General features: G+C 41.5%; 1 protein-coding gene across 2 annotated transcripts; it reads left to right on the top strand.

Moving 5' to 3' along the window:
• The first annotated feature begins 1859 nt into the window (after positions 1 to 1859).
• coq10b (coenzyme Q10B) lies at positions 1860 to 23373 on the top strand. Of its 2 annotated transcripts, none has more exons than XM_085985805.1 (5): positions 1860 to 2030; positions 9553 to 9699; positions 9791 to 9983; positions 13739 to 13840; positions 21473 to 23373. In XM_085985805.1, exons 1-5 carry the CDS (start codon positions 1933 to 1935, stop codon positions 21638 to 21640), a joined length of 708 nt encoding a protein of 235 aa, XP_085841931.1. In that variant the 5' UTR covers positions 1860 to 1932; the 3' UTR covers positions 21641 to 23373. The 2 variants fall into 2 exon arrangements, with proteins under 2 accessions (XP_085841931.1, XP_085841932.1); XM_085985806.1 differs by lacking the exon at positions 1860 to 2030 and adding an exon at positions 2132 to 2154.
• The last annotated feature ends 56 nt before the right edge of the window (positions 23374 to 23429 follow it).

Here is a 23429-nt window from a genome sequence, read left to right as displayed (position 1 = left end):
TCAAAAATACTTCATTGGCTGTAAAGCACTTTTGGATGTCCTGAGGTCACGAAAGGTGTTAGATAAATGCAAGTCTTTCTTTACTTGTACACAATGATTTCTAAGTACCTTTCCTTGGCCTGTACTTTATATGTTTCGTTCTGCTTTATAGTATTAGAAGTATATAAGGCCATTATTTACAAAACACAATGGGCCTGATGATATTATAATGTAATGTAGTATTCATTAATCTTGGCTGGTAATTAACATTGGATCAGACAACTTTTCTTTCTATGTGTTATGATTTTGATTATCCCGATAGCAAAAGAGAGAATGATTCATGCCTGAGATGCTCAGAGTGTTATTTAATTAGGGGAAACAAATTAGAAGTGTAGATGAAGCTGTGGGTAGCTAAAATGAAGCTAATCAAAAGTAGAATATTCTATTTTGTTGAGTAAATGCAAGTAAGCTTTGTGAATTGTAGAAGTGGAAGACTCCAGTTAATGGTATTCTTTCAAACCTTTTGACTTTTCTCATCCCTTTTAAATTTATAAGCCTAAAAGGATAGGAATTTGTGATCCCAATTTGTGATTTTTTTCAACAACCATTAAACCTGCCTTATGTTTTAAATATGTCAATAAATAAGGATTGTCAAATCTGGTGTGGTTGGAACTGGCCTGAGAGTGGATCATGTCTGTTTTTCAGGTCATCCCATAATATAAATTATGTCATGTAAATCTGAGTGCTCTATGACAAACTATTGATTTGTCCAACATGTAAGGGACACCTACACAACTCACCCAAGTCTGATGGGACTTTAAAAAGTCAATTGCGAGTCTCTCCCAAGTTATTGTTGCATGTCTCCTGGTAGCCAGCCAATAGTGTTGTGGCAGTGGCTTGGAGCAGACCACCAGCTCTGCCCTCTTGAATGAAGGGTATATGTCGACTGCTGAGGGCCAACATAGGATTAAATATAAGTAGATGTATCCCCTCATTGAAGGGTACACTCCCCCCCCTTCAAAAAAAGAAATATGTTTTGTTTTGGACTCGCGTGAGGAAGACCATGGCACATTGTGTTGTGGTTTCAGTATGCGCGGAATCCTATTTTTTAAAACTCTCACATGGCGTGAAAGCATTCAATAAAACTCTAATTGTGATGACAGCGGTAAGAATAAATTACAGGGAGTAATCTAAGTCGATGGACTGCTTTACACCTTTGAACAGTGTCCTATTAGCATCCTTGAACTTAACTACAAACCCAACAAAAAATCTTGGGTTTCTATTATACTCTTCCTGTAGAGACTTGCACATATAATGTCGCGTCCTTCGACAGAACTGAACAGCCAGGGAAATAGAATGTATTTCGAAAAACACTGCACATCTGTTTGCCCAACTTGCTATTTTCACAATTTTTATTGTTTTCGACAAAAGTTCTGCATTTTAGTTGTTTAGAATGTTAGTTAATTTCCTGATTATTAAATATATATTTTTTAAAGTTGTTTTTTCCTCTTGGGGAGTTGTATAGGGTAATTTAACCACCAAACTTTATATGATGTGTAAGGCAATAGTTTAATTCCGGCTGTCGGAACGCATATTGAACATAAATGTCGGTCACATTTGGAGGGTATTTTTAAAAGCAGTTACCATATATGTCTAAGGCATGTTTGTCTCGAGGTGATCGGACCGCTGGCAGCGCCGCCGAATCCCGTGACAAACCTTTACACAACCTTCCAGTGGAAACATTGTGACGTCACTGGATTGACGTCCCGCGTAGCCCAGCAACCCAGCCCCACCCCCCCACAGAACGTGGCGGCCCAGCCAATCAGGCGGCAGGGCTGCGGCGGATGGGCGGGGCTAGAGCGCGGCCGGGTCAGGTGGCGCCGCTGCGAGTTCCAGTGGCCGCTTGACGTCAGGGAGCGGGCGAGCGACCGGCCTTTCTTCACAAAGGGGGAAATGGCGAGGAGCGGCAGGCCTCTGAGGAAGGTGCTGTGCGATGTGTTCGAATTTCCCGTCTACTTTGCCCGGGAGAGGCAGGCCAAGCACGCCGTAAGGTAGCCTTTCTGGTAGCTTTCATCCGATCACCAGCGTTGTTAGCACGCCACCCACCCCCTCCCCCGGCCCCGAGCCGCCGACCTTGGGAAGTTTGCGGATCGCTTTCGGTTTTCGATCTGAAAGGTCGGGTGGCTTTTTCTGTTCGGGGCCGTTGTTTGCGAGCGGATATTCACGCTGGCCGGGTGGGAACGAAGGAAGGAAGGAAGGAAGTCACAAGCGGTCATGAATAATAACAGGAGCTGCAGCTTACGATCTGGGCCACAATGATCATTTATTTGAGGAGGGGAGACAGGGCAGAGCGCGACTTTTAAACTGCAACAACTGGTCAGCTTCACACAATTGGCAATCATCTGGTTACACCCAGGCGCATCAGGCCATTTATTGTTTCAAGATCCTATCAGAAAGAACTGCTTACATTTTTTATATTCCTCATTGCAGTGTTTAAGTAGTAAAACGATCGTTTCTGCAGCAGCGCGCACTACAAATTAAATTATTTAAAGTGATTCAAGTAATGGGGTGAAAGCAGCAATCAACCACTATTTTTCGTAAAAGTGGGTGGCTAAATTCTGTTGTGGGTAAAATAATTGTCTTCAGTTGTGTGGTGTATAAGATTTTATAAATGCACTTTTTTAAAACCGATCTCGATATACTAAGCGCTCACCAATATTGTTTTGTATCATAGCTTGATAAGCGAGAATAGAAAGGTGATTAACAATAGAGGGCCTATATTAAAAGTGCACTGCCACCTTTAGTGGTTGCTTTAAAAGCTTTTATGACGTGTATCTTATGAAAGTCTCTTGCCCATTCTTCCTGAAATACCTGTTAAAATATCTTCCCTAGCTCATAAGTTCTCTTTTGAAGTATTTTTGTCCCTTTCATGAATTTAAATATCTTTATATAACTGAAGCTTGCTGGCACTGCCAATGGCAGTGCCTGGACTTCCCTTCCAGGCTGAAGAACGGAGGCTGGCAACACAAATAGATAAATTATGCTTTCCTGAAATTGTCTGTCTCTGGGGGGGAAAAAACTACCACCTGATGCAATTGTATGAATTGAGCAATAAGTGCTAGAGTATGTTGTGCGGAACAAATCAAGAGTGCAGGTAGAATCATTAAACTACGGTCCTCCGTTACAACATATTATAAAGATTGCAAGTTTGGTAAAGGTGCAGTATTATTTAAGTGGCATTACAAGCATTGTTTTCTTTCCATTTTGCTCAACTTTGATTATTTTAAGCAGCATGCTGATGGCATTATTGGTGCCCCTATCTTGAAAGAACTGAAATTCTAACCTTGCAATTATAAAAATATTATGTAACTGTTCTGACATAATGTGGAGATGCTGGTGTTGGACTGGGGTGGACAAATGTAAGAAGTTACACAACACCAGGTTATAGTCCAGCGCTCCAAAAGCTTGTGATTTCAAATAAAGCTGTTGGACTATAACCTGGTGTTGTGTGACTTCTGACATACAAAGAGACATTTCAGAACACTTTACAGGGTGATGGACACTGAACAGGAGGGAGAAAGGGAAGAAAATGGTTAGGAGGAGAAAGAGAAGAGAAAAAGGATTGAGGGGATGAAAGCACAGTTAGAAAAAAAGGGTATTTGAAGCTATTACAATTAAAATGTCAAATTATGAAGGGGGATGTTGAGGGAGGAAGTTGTAGAGCAGATGTGTAGTGTCCTGTATTTTACTGTGCATCTTGGCTGTGCTATACCTAACCTGTGCTATGTGCCTCAAATGGAAAATGTTCCATATTCACAGCACTAACATTCCTCACCTTGATGAGGAAACAAAAGAGGAAAAAGCACAAGATAATCCTACATTAACTTGTATAAATTCAGTTTCCTCTATGTTTGGACTCTCTCTTCAGTACCCATTAGGTCATCAGTACTAAGAATTATAATTATATCGCCTTTGGGTTACACCCATTTTGCACACTATTCTCCTACCAGGAGGGTAGGTGGGCAACCAGGTTGCTGTGCTCTTGAGCTGACTGCTTGGAGTGCCAGTAGCAGCTTGTGGTGACTTCCCCCTTTGTAATTGATGGTTCAGGTGAGATGGGAACTTAATACATGGGAACTCATCAGCAGGAGTCTGTATCTTCTGCAAAGCATTGTCCAGCATCTTGTTGCTAATTATACTTGTGGGAAAAAATGTGGACATTTTGTAACTTTTTGCTTCTCTTTGGTAGCACTGTAAATTGGGAGCATCATCAACACTATCTATAATACTGCTGAAACCTTTCTTCATTGGTATTTAAATGTAGAATTCGTCAGCATTAATAAACTCAGCATTTCACATTGCAGCCTTGGCCTCTGTAGGTACGACACAAAGCTGGGTGGGCGTGTGTGCTGTGAGGAGGATGCTGAGAAACTCCAGTATGATTTGGACAGGTTGGGTGATTGGGCAGATGCAGTATAATGTGGATAAATGTGAGGTTATCCACTTTAGTGGCAAAAACAGGAAGGCAGATTATTATCTGAATGGCAATAGATTGGGAGAAGGGGAAGTGCAATGAGACCTGGGTGTCCTTGTGCACCAGTCACTGAAGGTAAGCATGCAGGTGCAGCAGGTGGTTAAGAAGGCAAATGGTATGTTGGTCTTTGTAGCGAGAGGGTTTGAGTGCAGGAACAAGGATGGCTTGCTGCAGTTGTACAGGGCCTTGGTGAGACCACATCTTGAGTATTGTGTGCAGTTTTAGTTGCCTTATCTGAGGAAGGATGTTCTTGCCATGGAGGGAGTGCAGCGAAGATTCACCAGACTGATACCTGGGATGGCAGGAATGATGTATGAGGAGAGATTGGGTCGATTGGGCTTATACTCGCTGGAGTTTAGAAGAATGAGAGGGGATCTCATTGAAACTTATAAAATTCTAACAGGACTAGACAGACTAGATGCAGGAAGGATGTTCCCGATGGCCAGGGAGTCCAGAACCAGGGGTCACAGTCTAAGGATAAGGGGTAAGCCATTTAGGACAGAGATGAGGAGGAATTTCTTCACCCAGAGAGTGGTGAGCCTGTGGAATTCTCTACCACAGAAGGCAGTTGAGGCCAAGTCATTAAATATATTTAAGAAGGAGTTAGATATATTTCTTAAGGCTAAAGGGATCGAGGCATAATGGGAGAAGGCAGGGACAGGGTACTGAATTTGGATGATCAGCCATGATCTCATTCAATGGCGGAGCAGGCTCGAGGGGCCAAATGGCCTACTCCTGCTCCTATCTTCTATGCTTCTATGTAATCAATCATTGTGTGAATGTCCTTAACTGATTGTGAATGACCACATGGGTATACATCTATACATAATTTTTGACTGAGAGTAGCCTGCAAAAATGGTGGAGTATAATTGAGAGTTACAGTAAAACCCGGTCTTAAATAGAATCCTGCCTATGTTAATGTCCCCCATCCTCAAAGAGTAAGTAAGCACTATTCATGAGCTTCAACAACAACAACTTGCATTTATATAATGTAATAAAATGTCCCACGGTGCTTCACAGGAGTGTAATCAGACAAAAATTGATGCCGTGTCAAAGGAGGAGACATTAGGACAGGTGAGATTTAAGGAACATTTTCAAGGAGGAGAGAGAGTTAGAGGTGTGTAGGGAGGGAATTTCAGGGTTTAGGGCCTAGATGGCCAAAGGACGGCTACCAATGCTGGGATGAAGTAAGTCAGGGATATACAAGGGGCCAGAGTTGGAGCAATGCAGAGTTCACTGAATGTTGTAGGGCTGGAGGAGGTCAGAGAGATAAGGAGGGGCAAGGCCATGAATGGATTTGAACACTGGGATCAAATCGAGGTGTTGGTGGGCAGGGAGTCAGTGTAGGTCATCAAGCACAGGGGTGATGAATAAATGGGACTTTGTGTGAGTTAGGATAAAGCCAGCACAGCTTTGGATGAGCTTAAGTTTATGGAGGGTGCAAGATGGGAGGCTGGCCAGAAGAACATTGGAATAGTTGAGTCTGGAGGTAACAAAAGCATGGACAAAGGTTTCAGCAGCAGATGGGCTTGGGTAGGGGCGGAGACTGCCGTTATTACCGGGGGTTGAAGTAGACGGTCCTGGAGAGCATATGGGGTCGGTAGCTCAGCGTCACATAGGACAGCCTGAGACAGCGGCTAGGGAACAAAGCTTGTTGTGGCGTCCGAAGACAATGGCTTTGGTCGTCCCAGTGTTTAATGGGAGGAATTTCTGCTCCTCCGGGACTGGACAACAGAGGCAATGGAGGGGTCGAGAGGTGTGGTGGTGAGGTAGAGTTGGGTCATCAGAGTGTGGAACCTGATGTGTTTTCGATGAGGTTGTTTCTTATGCTGGTGTAGCAGTGACTATTTTTCCCCAATGCGTCTTTATTTTTGAATGTCATCTGGCATTCATGGCACTTGCATAGAAAACATTGCAATGTTAGAATTACCTAAAAGAATGCAATGGAGATAATGCTACTACTGCTGACAAGCTATGGTCACTCTTAACTAGAGAAGAAAAATTACATTTGCTTATATGTAATGTCTTCATTCTCTCCATACTTTAAATAAAAAATCTTCATGACTCATTGGAACTTCAGATAATTTTAACTTGCAAAACATTATTTACCTTGTACAGCTCTTTAACAATATCACATTTACATATAATAGCGCCCTTCTGTTCTATTAAAGAACTAGCTCCTTTTGTTTGTCCTGGATTGTATTCCTGTATTACGAAGTACCATAGACGTCAGAGAGAGGTATCTGATTTTACGTGGTGGCAGTGTTGTGCAATGTGACCAGTTGGTGACTCAATAGCGACACAAAAGTTTGCTTTAACCTTGATGCATGTTTAACTTGGCAAACAAATGTAAAATTGACATTCCTTTGATTTAACACTTTACTTTTCCATCAGCCCAGTTCTGTATGATTTAGTTGCAATACTCATTGCAATTGTGGTTTGTAGCATAAACTTTTAGATTAGGGTTTTGCTCAGATGAAACGTGATGTACTTTAAAGGGTATTGAGTACTTCATTAGTAGTTTCTTGTTTTTATTTTTAACTAAGTAGTTGCTGCTCAGGAAAATGACGATTTGAGAACCACCTTTAGTCTTAATTGTATTCGGAGCTTGTCATACAGTCTGTATAAGCGTTTGAAATACAGGGAATCAAAAGTTGTTTCTTTATAAAAGTAATTCAACTCAAGTTTTATATTGTATAAAAGTTGCGCGAGCAGTGCATGATGTAGTCAAGCTGCACCTAGATCTGTGCCATTGCTGCCGTGGAGCTGGCCAATAGGAGATGGATAAGAACTGTCAATGGTGACTTGACTGTTTTCCACCCCACCTCCCCACTCTGTTTCCCTCTGAGCTGCATCTGCCTTTTTTCCTCTACCTACCTCCCCCTCCCTCAATCGGGATCAGCAACATGCCATATGATGTACACTTGTGCCATTAGAGCGCCATCTTAAATACAGTAAAGCACTAGTTTTACATTTAAGTCTTGGAGTGATGTGCCAACTTTACTCCCATATTCTGGTAATTATGTCTGAATGCTGGGTTTGCTGCTGATGGGATAGGGGAGGGTGAGACTGCAACAGATGATTAGCCATATGTTTTTCAAGCGTAAGATCCTACCTGGAAATTTTAAGAGCTTTTCTTTTATTCGTTCATGGCATGTGGATGTCGTTGGCAAGGCCAGCATTTATTGCCCATCCCTAATTGCCCTTGAGAAGGTGGTAGTGAGCCGCCACCTTGAACCGCTGCAGTCCGCATGATGAAGGTACTCCCATAGTGCTGTTAAGTAGGGAGTTCCAGGATTTTGACCCAGTGACGGTGAAGGAACTGCAAAGCGCCTGCTGACCTTGTCCTTCTAGGCAGTAGAGGTCGCGGGTTTGGGAGGTGTTGTCAAAGAAGCCTTGGCAAGTTGCTGCAGTGCACCTTGTAGATGGTACGCACTGCAGCCATGGTGCGCTGGTGGTGGAGGGAGTGAATGTTTAAGGTGGTGCATGGGGTGCCGATCAAGCAGGCTGCTTTGTCCTGGATGGTGTCGAGTTTCTTGAGTGTTGGAGCTGCACTCAATCCAGGCAAGTGGAGAGTATTCCATCACACTCCTGACTTGTGCCTTGTAGATGGTGGAAAGGCTTTGTGGAGTCAGGAGGTGAGTCACTTGCTGCAGAATACCCAGCCTCTGACCTGCTCCTGTAGCCACAGTATTTGTGACTGGTCCAGTTCTGCTCATTGGAACTCCCCAGGATGTTGATGGTTGGGGATTTGGCGATGGTAATGCCGCTGAATGTCAAGGGGCGGTGGTTAGACTCTCGTTTGTTGGAGATAGTCATTGCCTAGCACTTGTGTGGTGTCACTTATCAGCCCAAGCCAGAATGTCATCCAGGTCTTGCTGCATGTGGGCACGGACTGCTTCATTATTTGAGGAGTTGCGAATGGAACTCAACACTGTGCATCAAATAATATCCCCACTTCTGACCTTATGATGGAGGGGGAAGGTCATTGATGAAACAGCTGAAGATGGTTGGGCCTAGGACACTGCCCTGAGGAACTCCTGCAGTGATGTCCTCTGGCTGAGATGATTGGCCTCCAACAACTACAACCATTTTCCTTTGTCATAGGTATGACTCCAGCCAGTGGATGGTATTGCGCTTTTGACATTTGAATTTTTTCTTCTCCCTCTTTCCTTCCCTCCCCAATGCCATGTACACTTCAAAGGGTGCTTGTACCGTACCAAAGTATGAGCCTAGACATTGTGATTTGGCAAGCTATTTTGTAGTGGAAGCCATTAGAGGAGCCTGATCCTGTCCACATTGATACCTGTGAAAGCACATTATCCAATCAGGAATGCTGGTTTTTTTTTTTCCTTCCTTGATAGCCTGGAGAACTAAGGTCAACTTTAGCACCCCAATTGTCACCTGCCTATGATCTGCTAGCAGATTTGGGATTGAACTTGGGACCTTCCTGGTCTTTATGGCTTAGTGCCACTCTATTTGGTACAGTGGTTTAACTTTTTAATCTCTCCTCGGAAACACTGTCACTTTCCTCGTACCTTTATCCTTCAATAGATTTTGTGCACGTCTGTTAGTGAAGAGATCCATTTTTAGCTGGCTGTTGGCTGAACTGTTGAACATTGAAGACAACTGGCACCCTATTCATGTCTCAGTCCTGTCAGCATGCCAGAGTCAGCTGAACCATGTCAGATGCATTGGCATTGGAAAAGAGTTGACAGGAGTCCACAATTCATCCACCTAAAGCCTATTTATGAAAGGGCTACATACAATCAAGTTGAGTTTCTGTTCATACTAAGAGAAATGGTGAAGGTTAGAATTTTATTTCAAGATTTTGTTCAATTTCAAACTATTCTTGAGTTTAAATGGGGTAAAATGGTTGAGTGTGGAGGGAGGAATTTGAACTACGTCAAAATAACTTTTTTGTTTTGTTCCAGTTACAGTGTAACTTAAACTGTGTGCCAAACTCAACTTTTTTTGTACAACAGAATATAGCCGTATTATATTGTCATGTTTAATAACCACAATATTTCCAATAACAGGTATCTCTCTTCTTGTGGCATTCTAATGAACAGAACTCCTGTACTCAAGACACCAAGACATTGCCTTCCACAACAAAGAAGTTTTTTCAACCTTGCTGGGCCACTAATAAACAAGAAAAAAGAGTATTCCGAGAGACGAGTAATGGGGTTTGTAGTTTAAATGTTCTCTAAATTTCATTCAGATATTTTTTGGGCACCAGTTTTGATGGTAAACCTGAATTTAATTTCTTCCTTTTAGGTTTTCCATGCTGGAAATGTACAATGTAGTATCTGGTGTTGCTGACTACAAGCATTTTGTACCATGGTGCAAGAAATCAGAAGTCATATCTAAACGCTCTGGGTACGCTAAAGCTCAACTAGAAATAGGATTTCCACCAATAGTTGAGCGGTACACTTCGGTTGTGACCCTGGTACGACCACATTTAGTTAAGGTAACGTTTCAATATTACAATATACTCTTTTACATATTTATAATTCTAAATACTCTTCTATCTATAATTTTAAACTAATTTAGTTGAGATTTATGGTTAGGAGTTTTTTCTTTAAATGGGTTTTTCTTCCCAATTTTCTCCTTCCGCTTCTCTCCTGAAGGTGTTGATTCCTCATTGAGACAGGCACTGGTCAGCCTCCAGTACCTGGCCCAAATGGCCATTATTCACATGAGCCGTGACAGTGAGACTTGGGGAGTTATTGCAATCATCGGCAGCACTGCTCAAGCACAATAGCCCGGATTTTGCGGTCCGGCGAAGGGATGGCGCTCACCGCTGACCTTGAAGAAAGATGCCCATAAAGATTTAGCGGCTCTGTGGTGTCGATTTCCCCTATTGCGTTATCAATTTCATTCTGGCGCCATCTGTAGGGGATCTCTGGCGTCCAGGAACAGTGAAGTCATCAAGCAGGCTGAGCAGCCAATCGGATTGAGGAATTCTGACAGACAGCAAACCAGGAAGTAAAAAGCACTGATTATCATTCACTTTTTAATTATTTTACAGAGAGCAAAATAAAAATTTGGACATGCACATGGGATTAAGGTCAAAGCTGAAATAGCATAAACTTAAATATTTTTTTGTTATTTAAAAAAAGCTGAAATTTTTATCATGGAATGGAGGGAATGATGCTCCAGAATTATTAATTTGTTTTTCAGAGCCCGAGAGGTTGTTCAGCAATAATCAGGATTTAGTACACCATTAAAAGCTCAGTTACACCTTATTCAACAAGGCTTAACTTTTTCAATAGCTTTTACAGTGAAAATAGTGCGTAAAACGTTGAAGTTCACGTTAAATCACTGATCCTGTGCTGATTGCATCTGTGAACACTGCAACAGTGCACCCTGTGGAGGAGCAGGATATCACTGACGTTAACGTCAGGATTTCCGCATTTAACTGCGATATGTGGATTCCAGAAATTGCTGTCAGTTATACACCGTAATGACGGCGAGCGCTGACAGTTTTGCCGTCATTACAACCGCAAATTCCGGGCCAATGTCTGCAATTGTACACTTCCATCAGGGATGGCTGGATGTGGATCAAGAACTATGGTTGAGTTTCTCCCACCTCCCGCTCCGCCTTCCTGACCGAGGGGCACTGAGGTCAATTGTGTCTCTGTCACTGTCCCAGCTGACTTAGCACAGATGAGTGATCAAATCTGAAATATTTCTGGTTTGTATCATTCAGCTACCCACTGGATAAAGCCACTGAGCCATCAGGGAATCATCTTACCTATTCTATTTTGTATAAAACAAAGAACACTGAACTATAATACCAATGTTTTCAGCCAAGAAAATCTTAATATGTACAGTGTGATCCAGTGTTTATTTTCTGCATCAAAAATTACCTAAATTCTCCCAATATTTATTTTTAAAATTGGTGACTTCAATTTAATTTCAGTAAATTGAAGTATACAAGAGATAGTTAAGTAAAGCGTAAGCTACTGCAGTGATCAGAAATCTTAGATTGAGTTATAGGCTGTAACGCACTTCCACCTTTGAATTTTTTTTTAGATTTGGTAGATTTCTCCCATCCCCACTCCAGTGTTCTCCATCCCCTCCTGAAAGTTCCGACTTTTGCCCGGATATATTTTTACATCCCATTCACCCTCCAGTACCATATCAGTGTCCATTCTTCATGTGTGACAGTGAGTGTTGGCTGGAAATTCAAGAAGAGTTCATTATAGCTGAACCTGATGCTGTCTACACTCTACTCCCAGAAAAATGCACTTTCTAACAAAAGTCATTACCTAGATGGTTTTGTCGCTCTCTAACCCAAGAGCACCGAAGCCAGTTGTACCACTCCAACTCCTGGTCCTGATTAAAATCAGCTAAGTCAGTATAGTCAGAAATCAAACCTGAAACCTGTGGTCTATATGGCTCAGCTACTCACTCCCTTTACCAGCTGAGTTATTGGGGGAGTTTTTCCACAAAACAAAAAAAATAGATTATATCTTTTGAATTTAAAATTGTATGTTCTAGCTTAACTGGCCCATATTTTCCGATCGGAGGCTTCCTGCGTGCGGATGCCTCTGATCTGGGGAAAAATCTACGTCCTTACCTGAGGGGTCCGGACATTTCCGCTCCTGGGCCTCTCCTGGTCCGTGCGCGCAGAGGCCCAGGTATCCCAGGGGCACAGGTAGTTCGCAAGCGTCCTTGAGATCACTTGGGCCATGGAGAACCAATGGAAGAAGGGAATCCCCCTTCACATTTTTGACAGGTCTCTCAGATTAGATCTGTCAAAAGTATGAATGGGGATCACTCAAAAAAACACACTAAAACATAAAAAAAAAAATTTAAATCATTGTTTTTAAAATTACATTAAATTTTTGTTTAAAATATTTAATTTTTTGAAGAAAATATTAAGTTTTTACAGGGCTAAAATAAACTTACCTTTTTTAAAAGTATTTTTTAAATTATAAATGAGTGGGGGAAAAAAATTATGTTTTTACTTTTTTAAACTCTTATGCTGGTACAAGCAGGCCTTGCGCCTGCTTTTACCAGGCGTAAGATTTTTTAAGGTTTTCAGCGGGCAGAGGTTGTGCAGAAAGCGGAACTCTGCCCGCAGAGGCCCTTTTCCCGGGCAGGCGGATGATCTGTCAAGAGAATTCTTGACAGATCGAAAGTGCCGGTTTTCAGCGCACCCGTGGAGATCAGAAAATATGGGCCCTTGTTTTTTTGTGACGCGTACCAAAAAGAAGAATCTAAATTTCCACCCTAATTTATTTTACCTTTTCCCCCCCTCCTTTATTGTTTGCACCGGATATGTTCCCTGACAGCAGTGTTGGCTTGTGACCTGCTCCCAGGTTTCTGCCAACTCCACTTAACAGCTGCCGGAGGCGAACAAGAGATGTGTGGGGTGACTTGCCTACTGTTGATTTCCCCCCTTGTCTCTTTGAGGAAGAACCCAGCTTCAGACCTGTTCCACCTTGGTGACACAGCTGGGACTTCTCTAATGGTGAAATCACTAGCCTACTATTCTGGTGTGCAGCATATCGAAGCACTGTGCATTTTGCTTTGCTTCCCCCCCACCCCCCCCAACAATTTTCTCGCGTCCATGTAGTTTAGTCATTGGGCAGGAGTCAATCATTTTATTGAAAAATATGATTGTGTTTTTGCAGGATATTCTGTATCCCACATACATATTTTTGAAGTAAACTTGGAAGAAAGACCAGCAATGTGGGTTGATGTGCTTTGGACTTCTTAAGTTGAGATGGTCCTGGGCTTGACCTGCAAATGTGACTAGAATGAGCGGAAAGGAAACTGGAAATGACTACAATTAGTGTAGTGGTTGCAGTACTGAACTAGCAGCCCAGGGATCAAAAATTCAAACCCAACAATGGCAAATTGTAAAATAAAATTCTGGTATTTTGTGGGTTGGCCCCGCTACTTGGTCTACATGTGACTGCAGTATGCACTACTTGGTTGATTTATTCCCCTGCACACCCACTGCCACATGTGGTCAACTCTTGATATGTGTAAAAAAAAATAAAAAAAATACACACCCACTTCCTCAGGGCAGCAAAGGATAAATGTGACCTTGATGGCATTGTCTGCATTTCGAACATTTTTTGAAAAAATTAGTATGATGTGCTGACTTTTTAAATGAAAACGTGTTTATCAATTAAAGTGAAAAATCTATTCAATTATGGTGCTTATTTTTGCACACGGCTAACATTCTTACTAAAACATTCACTGTAGGCCTCTTGTACAGATGGGAGACTATTTAATCATTTGGAGACAGATTGGCGATTCAGCCCTGGAGTTCCTGGATATCCAAGAACCTGCACTGTTGACTTTTCGGTAGGCCACGTGAGACTTGTTTTATAGACTGTTTTTTAATTTTAGATGAACACTAACCTTTCCTAACTAAAATAACTGTCAATTCTTGTTTGAAGTCCAGAACAGAACAGCTGATTTAACTCGACCTGTGTGTAATGCCTTCTAATATGTCCTGTGCTGTCCAGATTTAATCAGGGGAATATTTGTTCTTCCTCATTTGTTTGTCCTTTTGCATTAATGTAAGCAAGTTGTTTGACTTGGCAAATCAAAAGGGCGGCTTAATGTATGAACTTATGAGAAGAACAAGAAAAGACCATCAGACCTATCAAGCCAAAGGTGCAACTTCACACACCATTCGGCCATCCCCGTACCACGTTATCATTTTAGAGGCAAAACCCAGAGAAAAAAACATTGGGAAATTCCTTTCTGACTTTTAAGACAATAAAGCAAGTTCCAGCAGCTTATGACTCTTCACCATCAGAAGTTTTAAAAAAAAACACTTTCCCCCCCCCCTCCTCACCTACAACTGGAGATGTACTTTTCTCTCCAGAACATGTCAGGTTCCCTCTTACAGGACTGATGAGACTCCATACTCAGTGCACGTCTTGGCAGTCTGTTCCGGAGGACAATGACTCTGTGAAAATAAATACTTTGTGGCATCAAAAGATGGATTTTATATGCATGGCATTTGTCCCATCATCTGTACCCATTTCAAAAAACACATCTAACCAGACTGTATCAAAACTTCAGTCATATCCCCTATAAGCATATTTCTCCAAAGTAAATAACCTTAATGTCAGAGCTTATCCTCATAACAAGCTCTAAGATTAAGTATCATTTTGGTTACCCCTCTCTGCATCCTTTCCAGATTGTTGAAATCTTTCAGCATTTGAGCATGTTTTCCACACACTGGTCTTAGTGGTATAACCAAAAACCCTATTTGCCACCTCATGCTCTTTTCATATCTTTAACAAGTGAGCAATGCCTACTTCCAAGTCTCTCTCTTGATCTGTTACCGTTAACATGTACCCTTGCAAAAATAAAAATGTCTGGAGTTAATAACTTCAAATGCATGACTATGTACTTGTCCACATTAAATGATATCTGCCACACACTGTCCCGTTGATCTAAATTGACCTGCAATTTTTTGATGAAAGGCCGAAATGTTGAAAATTGACCTGAAACATTACAAAAGCAAATTACTGTGGATGCTGGAAATCTGAAATAAAAACAGAAAATGCTCAAAATACTCAGCAGGTCAGGAGAGAGAAACAGAGTTGATGTTTCAGGTCGATGACCTTTCGACAGAACTGGAAAAAGTTAGAGATGCAACAGAGGCAGGGAAAGGGGCGAGGGAAGGAAAGAACAAAAGGGAAGGTCTGCGATAGACAAGAAAGATTAAGTGACAAAAGGTATGATCGTACAAAGCAAAAGGAGATGGTAATGGGACAAAAGGTAATGGGACAAGTAAAGAAACAAAAGAGGAGTCAAGAAGAGGTGGGAATGGGAATGGCAGAAACATCATCAGGTGCCATGTGAAAAAATAGGGGCAAGGGTTAGAGGTCATCGTCATAACAGCACAGAAGGAGGTTATTCGGCCTATCGAGTCCGTGCCGGCTCTCTGCAGAGCATTCGAGTCAGCCCCATTCCCCTGCTCTATCCCCATAGCCCTGCAAGTTTATTTCTCTCAAATGCCTATCCAATCTCCTGTTGAAAACGTTGAGTGTGTCTGCTTCCACCACTTGCGTCGGCAGCGAGTTTCAGGTCCTCACCACTTGCTGCGTTTATATAAAAAAAAAAAAAAAAAAAGTTTTTCCTCACATCCCCCCTGTATCTCTTACCCAAAACCTTAAATCCCCCATCCCCGGAATCATTCTGGTAAATCTCCGCTGCACCCTCTCATGGGCTTTCACATCCTTCCTAAAGTGTGGTGACCAGAACTGGACGCAATACTTCAGGTGTGGCCTAACCAGCACTTGATAAAGATTCAGGTTATGGTCTGAAATTGTTGAACTCTATGTTGTGTCCAGAAGGCTGTAAAGTGCCTAATCGAAAGGTGAAGTACTGTTCCTCGAGCTTACGCTGAGCTTCGTTGGAACAGTGTAGGAGGCAGAGGTCAGAGTGGGAGTGGAGCAGAGAATTAAAGTGACAGGCAATCGGAAGCTCGGGGTCACGTTTTACGGACTGACCGGAGGTGTTCTGCAAAGCGGTCACCCAATCTGCGTTTCGTCTCCCCAATGTAGAGGAGACCGCATCATGATTAGCGAATACAGTATACTGAATTGCAAGAAGTACTGCATACAGTTTTGGTGTCCATACTTAAGAAAAGACATACTTGCTCTCGAGTCAGTACAAAGAAGGTTCACTCGGTTAATCCCGGGGATGAGGAGATGGACATATGAGGAGAGGTTGAGTAGATTGGGACTCTACTCATTGGAGTTCAGAAGAATGAGAGGCGATCTTATTGAAACATATAAGATTGTGAAGGGGTTGGATCGGGTGGATGCGGGGAGGATGTTCCCGATGGGTGAAACTAGAAATAGGGGGCATAGTCTTAGAATAAGGGGCTGCTCTTTCAAAACTGAGATGAGGAGAAACTACTTCACTCAGAAGGTGGTAGGTCCATGGAATATGCTGCCCCAAAAAGCTGTAGAAGCTACATCATTACATAAATTTAAAACAGAAATAGACAGTTTCCTAGAAGTAAAGGGAATAAAGGGTTATGGGGAGCGGGCAGGAATTTGGACATGAGTCTAGGTTCGGATCGGTCATGGCCCTGTGGGTAGCGGAGCGGGCCCAGGGGCCGTGTAGCCTGATCCTGCTCCTATTTCGTGTGTCTAATTCTGTTCGATTCAGGAGATGGTTCTGTGATAGTAGACTGGCGGTTAGGATCAGATCAGCCATGATCTTATTGAATGGCGGAGCAGGCTCGAGGGGCCGATTGGCCTACTCCTGCTCCTATTTCTTATGTTCTAAGTACAAGTGAATCGCTGTTTCACCTGGAAGGAGTGTTGGGGACCTTGGGACAGTGGGAAGGGAGGAGGTAAAAGGGCAAGTGTTGCATTTCCTGCGCTTGCACGGGAAGGTGCCGTGAGATCGAATAGAACACTGAGATGGCAGACAGTCTGGTCCTAAGAATGGCTGGAGTGGGGGTGCAGTTGGTGGTAAGAGGGTTAAAGATGATGGTTTAACTTTTCCCACAGTTTAACTGAAAAGAAAATTACAGCTCATCCAGGTATCGGGCAAACAATCTGACAACACAGAGGCAGTGGAGGGGCCGTGAGAGGTGGTGGGGAGATAGAGCTGGGTATTGTCAGCGTACATATGAAAGCTGACCCCGTATCTGCCGATGTCGCCAAGTGGCAGAATCTAGATAGGGAAGAGGAGGGGGCCAAAGCTAGATCCTTGGGGGGACTCCAGAGGTAACTGGTGGGAAGAGAACTGTTGCTCTGGCTCACATTGGATAAGTAAGAGTATCACCAAGTGAGGATAATCCCATTGAGCTGGACAATGGAGACAAGGCATTGAAGGAGGATGGTGTGAAAGGTTGCAGGGAGGATGAGGAAAGATGCTTCACACTTACCATCAAAGAGGATGTAATTTGTGACTTTTTGGTTCGGTGCTGTGACGGGGACAGAGATTTAAACATGGAGTTGCAAGAAAGAGGTATGGATTTGGGAGGTGATGTTCAAGAACATTGAAGAGGGAAGAGAGATTAGAGATGGGGTGATAGTTTGAAAGAATACATGGATTGAGGGATAGATTTGGTTGTAAGTGGGAAAAATCTGTAGAATGCCCCTGGTGTTGATGTGAACGAAATAGATTCTAAAAAACGGTTCCACCAAAGTCCAATAACTGAATTAATTGAGTCAAGATCAGACAAAAGGACCCAATGATGCTTGTGTTCTCAAATTTCAAAGTACTAGTCTGGCACAGTTAGCAATGCTACCAGTATTCTAAGTAGATAAATGTACTATCTGATGTGATTTGAACTATGTAGAATCAAGGTCCCAGGTTGGATTGGTGGGACTTGACTAGGCAAACATGGGAACTACAAATGCCCTCAGGCTATGGAGGGGAAAAAGTAGTGAAGAGTTTGTGTCCTGAAACCTAGCCAGTCATCCCTGCCCCTTTTCAACTGGAACACATGCAGATGTCATTGAATAGCCTGCCAGCACTCATTCCTGAACTCTCACGTGAGGAATGGCCAAAATGCTAGAAGATTGCCTTGTAACCACACCCTAGCATGAATCACCACATTCAGTAGGGGAGGGGAAAGAAACTTGAGGGAAGATGTTGGATCCTCCCAATATATTCAAAACAGGATTTTCTAGGATCTAAATGCAAATCACCTGTTCCATGAATTTGAACTACCCCCAGAAAAGCACAGCAGATGCATGTTCTCCAATTAATATTTTCCACCTTATCTTAAAAGGAACTGAAAGCAACCATTCTTTTCAATCTGCTCCTCTTTGATTGAATAAGCTGAAGACTGGCATTACATGTAATCTTTGTAATTTGTTTCCATCTATTAGAAGCAACATTTGTTTTCACATCAATGCTGCACGGTGCCCTCGAGGCACAGGAGATCTTTCCATATGAGAAAATCCAAAAAATTATATTTATATAATGCACCCATCCCTATTTTGTTTCAGAATCTTCCAAACTCATTGGACTGTTTCGTTTCAATTGCATCAGCTCCCTCTTTAATATTTATTCCAGCTTTCTGCTGTAAATAAACTCAAATTTTCAATTTAAAGATAGATCTCTAATGTTACAAACGCCTCCACTATCCAGTTTATAAAGATGATACTATTCCAGATGGTCAAATCAAAGTGCACAGTGGAGAATTTCTTTTAATATTCTAAACGCAGCCCAAAAGGTTCTGTGAACTCCTTTTTTTTAAATATTAATTGGTATGGGGCATTGACATCCTTCTAGAATACTAAAGATCTATCTCAAGTACTTTCTCAGTTTACCAGACCCGAAGCACTTTCACTCCCTGGCTATGATTAATGTAGAAAGTTTCAGAGCTGCAACATCCAGTGGTATTTGTTTACATGTGAAAGACCAAAGCTGTTAGCATACATTCATCATTATACACTACAGTAAGTCAGGGTAATACCCCTTCTAGCTCATAGGCCAATATTTTAGCTCTTACAATCTGCATTGAATAAATATAGGTCTATACTGCTACATAAAGGATCTTTTACAGAAGAAATATATTAAACACAGCATTTCCCATAACTCATTCCATTACAATCTAATTAAATTCTCTCAATGGGAACTTCTATAAATTTAGAAGATCTGACTGATTTTAACATAAAAATGAACAGTCAAGGTGATGGGAGAACCACCCCCTAAAATGTGTTCCAGCTTTAAAAAAACACTTTGTATTTCCAACTTTACACTTATTACATCTAATTTAGCATTGTGAACACTAGAATGAATGTCATTCATCACATTGCTGTTTGTCAAACATTACAGCACAGATTTGCAGCATAACCAGTCACTGCATTCCAAAAAGTAAGTAATTGTGCAGCAATTTGAAACATTTCAACACGATAAGGAACTACTTGTATGTAAGTCGTATTATTTTGATTGTGGAAGTTCTTAAAATGCTTGTTTTTCATGCAGGAAACAAACATAGCTTTCTGTGTTTTTTAAGTTTTCTGCATGAATTGTGAGCATGATAAACTTCTGTAAATAGTGAGGGTGGGTAATGCTGAACTGTTCATTTTTCCTAAATTTCAGCAGGTATAGTAATAGTCCCTTCAGGTTCAGATTTCTCCAGCTCCTAGTTCTAGCTGTGTTATTTTTCTCTTTTCATTCACCCAAACTCTTGGAAGGTGAATCTTTGCTCATAAAATTCAGGATGTAAGCATATAACATGCTAAATATTCTTTGGAAATGAGGGAGCTCAAGCAACATGCTTGTGGGATTGTTGAGAAAATCTCTCTCCTTGCACAAGTAATCAGGAGCTCACTAGTAGCTGCTTCAAGCAGCAAATCACTCACCGCTGTTGCATACTCAAGGAAAGTTTCCCTATTTTATAACTTGCAACTCTATTGCCATCCACTAGTTCATCTTTCTCAAGAGATTGTAGTGCCTAAGGTTTTTCCCTGCTGCTCTACTCCAAAGTTGCATGTGCAGATATGTACTTTTTAGAGCTCTGATATTCCACCCAATAGAACTACACATTTGCATAAATCTACTTTATCAAATCTTGCAAAATGGGTTGTGAAATGCTTACCTTTGACATGAAGGCACATTCGACATGAGTTGGTCCCCTTTTATTTTTATTACTGGAAAAAGATGAGGAAGAACATTAATACACAGGTAACACCTTATACAAGTGTCAGCTGTGGCTCAGTGGTAGCATTCTTGCCTCCGAGTCAGAAGGTTCTGGGTTCAAGTTCCACTCCAGGAACTTGAGCACAAAAATCTAGGCTAACATTGGCAGTACTGAGGGAGTGTTGCACTGTCTTTCAGGTAAGATATTAAACTGAGGTCCCCTCAAGTGGACGTAAAAGATCCCATACCACTATTTTCAAGAGCTGGGGAGTTCTCTCTGGTGTCCTGCCCAATATTTATCCCTCAACCAACATCACTAGATTATCTGGTCATGTGGAACAAGAAGAAGTTGCATTTACATAGTGCATATGGAACAACAACAACTTGCATTTATATAGTGCCTTTAATGTCGTAAAACATCCAAGGCACTTCACAGGAGTGTTATTCAACAATATTTGACAAAGCATCTGTGGCGAGAAAGATTTAACGTTTCAGGTAGTTGAAGCGTTAACTGTTTCTCTTTCTCCAGGGATGCTGCCTGACCTGTTGAGAATTTTGTGCATTTTCTTTTTTTGTTTGATTTCCAGCATCTGCAGTATTTTGCTTTTGTTAAGATATTGGGATAGGTAACCAAAAGCTTGGTCACAGAGTGACTTAAAGGTAGAGAATCTTCAGGAGGGAATTCAAGAACCTAGGGCCCAGGCAGCTAAAGGCACGACTGCCAAAGGTGGAGTGCTTAAAATCGGGGATGCGCAGGAGGCCAGAATTGGAGGAGCGCAGAGATTTCTGAGGATTGTAGGGCTGAAGGAGCTTAGAGAAGGGGAGGGGGCGAAACCACAGAGGGATTTGAAAACCAGGATGAGAATTTTGAAATTGAGTCATTGATGGACCAGGAGCCAATGTCTGAACAGGACTTGGTGCAAGTCAGGATACGGGCAGCAGAGTTTTGTATGAGCTCAAGTTTATGGAGGTTGAAAGATGGGAGGACGACTAGGAGAGCATTGGAATAGTCAAGTGTAGAGGTAACATAGGCATTAATGAGGGTTTCAGCATCAGATGAGCTTGCTGTGCGCACATTGGCTGCTGCGTTTCCTACATTACAATAGTGACTACACTTCAAAAGTTTCTCATTGGCTGTAAAGTGCTTTGGGATGTCCTGAAGTCGTGAATGGCACTATATAAATGCAAATCGATCGTTCTTTCAATAAAGTTGAGGGACTGAGTTGCAATTTATTTCAAATTACTACCGAATGTCTGCCTTTTAGGTTCTGCATTTGTATTAAGTTAAATGTGTTTGTTTTATTCTGTACTCTCCTACCAGGTGTGATAGCTGAATTTAATCTGTGTTCCTACCTGCAGATTTCTTTTGAATTCCGTTCTTTGCTGCACTCTCAGCTTGCCACTGTTTTTTTTGATGAAGTTGTTAAGCAGATGGTAGCAGCATTTGAAAGAAGAGCAAAAAAAATGTATGGTCCAGAAACCAACATCCCACGAGAACTTATGCTTCATGAGGTGCATCACACGTAAATAAAGGTTGGAAGGAACCGTTGTAGGTCCTTCTTAAAAGTTGTATAGATTTATTTATTAGTGTGGTGCATTTCCACTTCTGCAGTTGTGGGAGTGACTTTCTTTACATGTATCACTTGATTTTATAATACAGCACTGTAACTTTATTGGAAAGGCTTTCTGGCAAAGTGTTGCATACAGAAAATGCATTATATATAGATGCAAGTATATAAAGTGCAACTATTTCAGCTGTAACTATGTAATTTTCCCACATGTTGTGGTGCATTATTAAGCTGGACTGGCTGCAATAACTTGTTTCAGCCTGTGCAGATGGAGAAGGTAGCCAAGTCTCTATTTATAAAGATGTATTCTGGGCTGTTCAGGTAACATGAGCAGTGTGTGATTTTTAATGTCAAACACTAATTCCAGTAAGTCCAATTATACATTGTAAAGATTGACTAGACATATTTTCATAAAGTAATATTTTAGCTATATGCCTTGAACTATTTTCTTAGTTCGCCCCCTCTGTCCCCCCCTGCCAGCTATGAGATGGGGGCCATCTGCCATTTCAATAGCTGTTAAATTATGGAAATAGAATCCATGATTGATCTCAATTTTAGTGCTACTGTAAAGCACAAATAGCAGAGTAAACCAGTAAACAATTTGTTCTAATAGTAGATTATAAATGAAGATACCCATTGATAAGTTTTCAGCCTTTTCTCTTTTCACCAGTCCCCCCAAAAAGGCAGCTTGGCATATTGTCCAGCATTTGCCAATAATTTCCCCAGCAACTCAACTGTAGACAGTTAGGGAGATCAGAGCGGTTTCTTATCCCTATCTTTGGTAGAGAAGGAATTACCAGTCTATATTTTTCTAAACTTTAAAAGAGCCTCTTGTACTACAGTTGAGATCTCTTACTGAGCAAGTTGTCCTGCCTTTATAAATAGCCTACAAGATACCATAACTGTCTCTCTTGCACAAGTTAAAATTTATGCTGGTTACCCATGAGCATGATGATGACTGTAGCAGACCAGAACCCTCCTACATTCAATCATGGATGAAAAGTATGTGTATATTATACACATACAAGAACTGTGGTGTTGTGAAGTATTAAGTTGTCCTCAGCCAGTCATAAAAAGTATAAGGTGAGCTGCTGCCTATATTATCTTCCATAGAGTTTAGCTCCAGTTTGTGCATCTGGACAATACAATTATGCTGTATTTATGATTTAAGTAAAATTTATCTCCTACTTTTATGATGTGCCTCCAGTGATTCCTTTTCTCTCTTCCAAACTTATTTCTATGAAAGGTAGAAATATTGTAGACTGCCTCCCAGCAGCAGATTAATACTTTTTGTAATACCAGTCAGAATAGCCCTATCCTAGATTTTCACAAGAAACATATGCAATGACTTCTTTGAAAGTACTTAACTCTGGATTCTCTTCCTGAATGACAACAGTTCTGGGAGGGAGAAAAGATATGTATCCTATTGGAAAGAGCAAATTTACATTTTGCATTGTGTGTATTGAAAAAGAAAAATCTACCATTCAAGTTGATTGTCACTTTTGGTAAAGCCATTTCAAAAAGCCTTTATAAAAAAAACTCCATATATGATGTCAAAGGGCACAAGTTATATTCTAATCTTGCATGCAAGGTTTCAATCTATTTAAAATCTGTAAAGTGTATATAGAGTTTGGGGGTATTTTTGCGTAGTTTTTAAATCTGCTCAATAAACAAAATTCTGCTGTGATTGTCTTAAGGTATTGTATACAATTCTTTCCTGACGAGCTGGGTAAATTGAGACTAGTACA

This window comes from Somniosus microcephalus, chromosome 4, assembly GCF_052327205.1.
Source record: "Somniosus microcephalus isolate GS21.2 chromosome 4, FLI_Smic_1.0, whole genome shotgun sequence".
NCBI lineage: Eukaryota > Metazoa > Chordata > Chondrichthyes > Squaliformes > Somniosidae > Somniosus > Somniosus microcephalus.
This window is presented reverse-complemented; position numbering and strand designations above follow the sequence as displayed.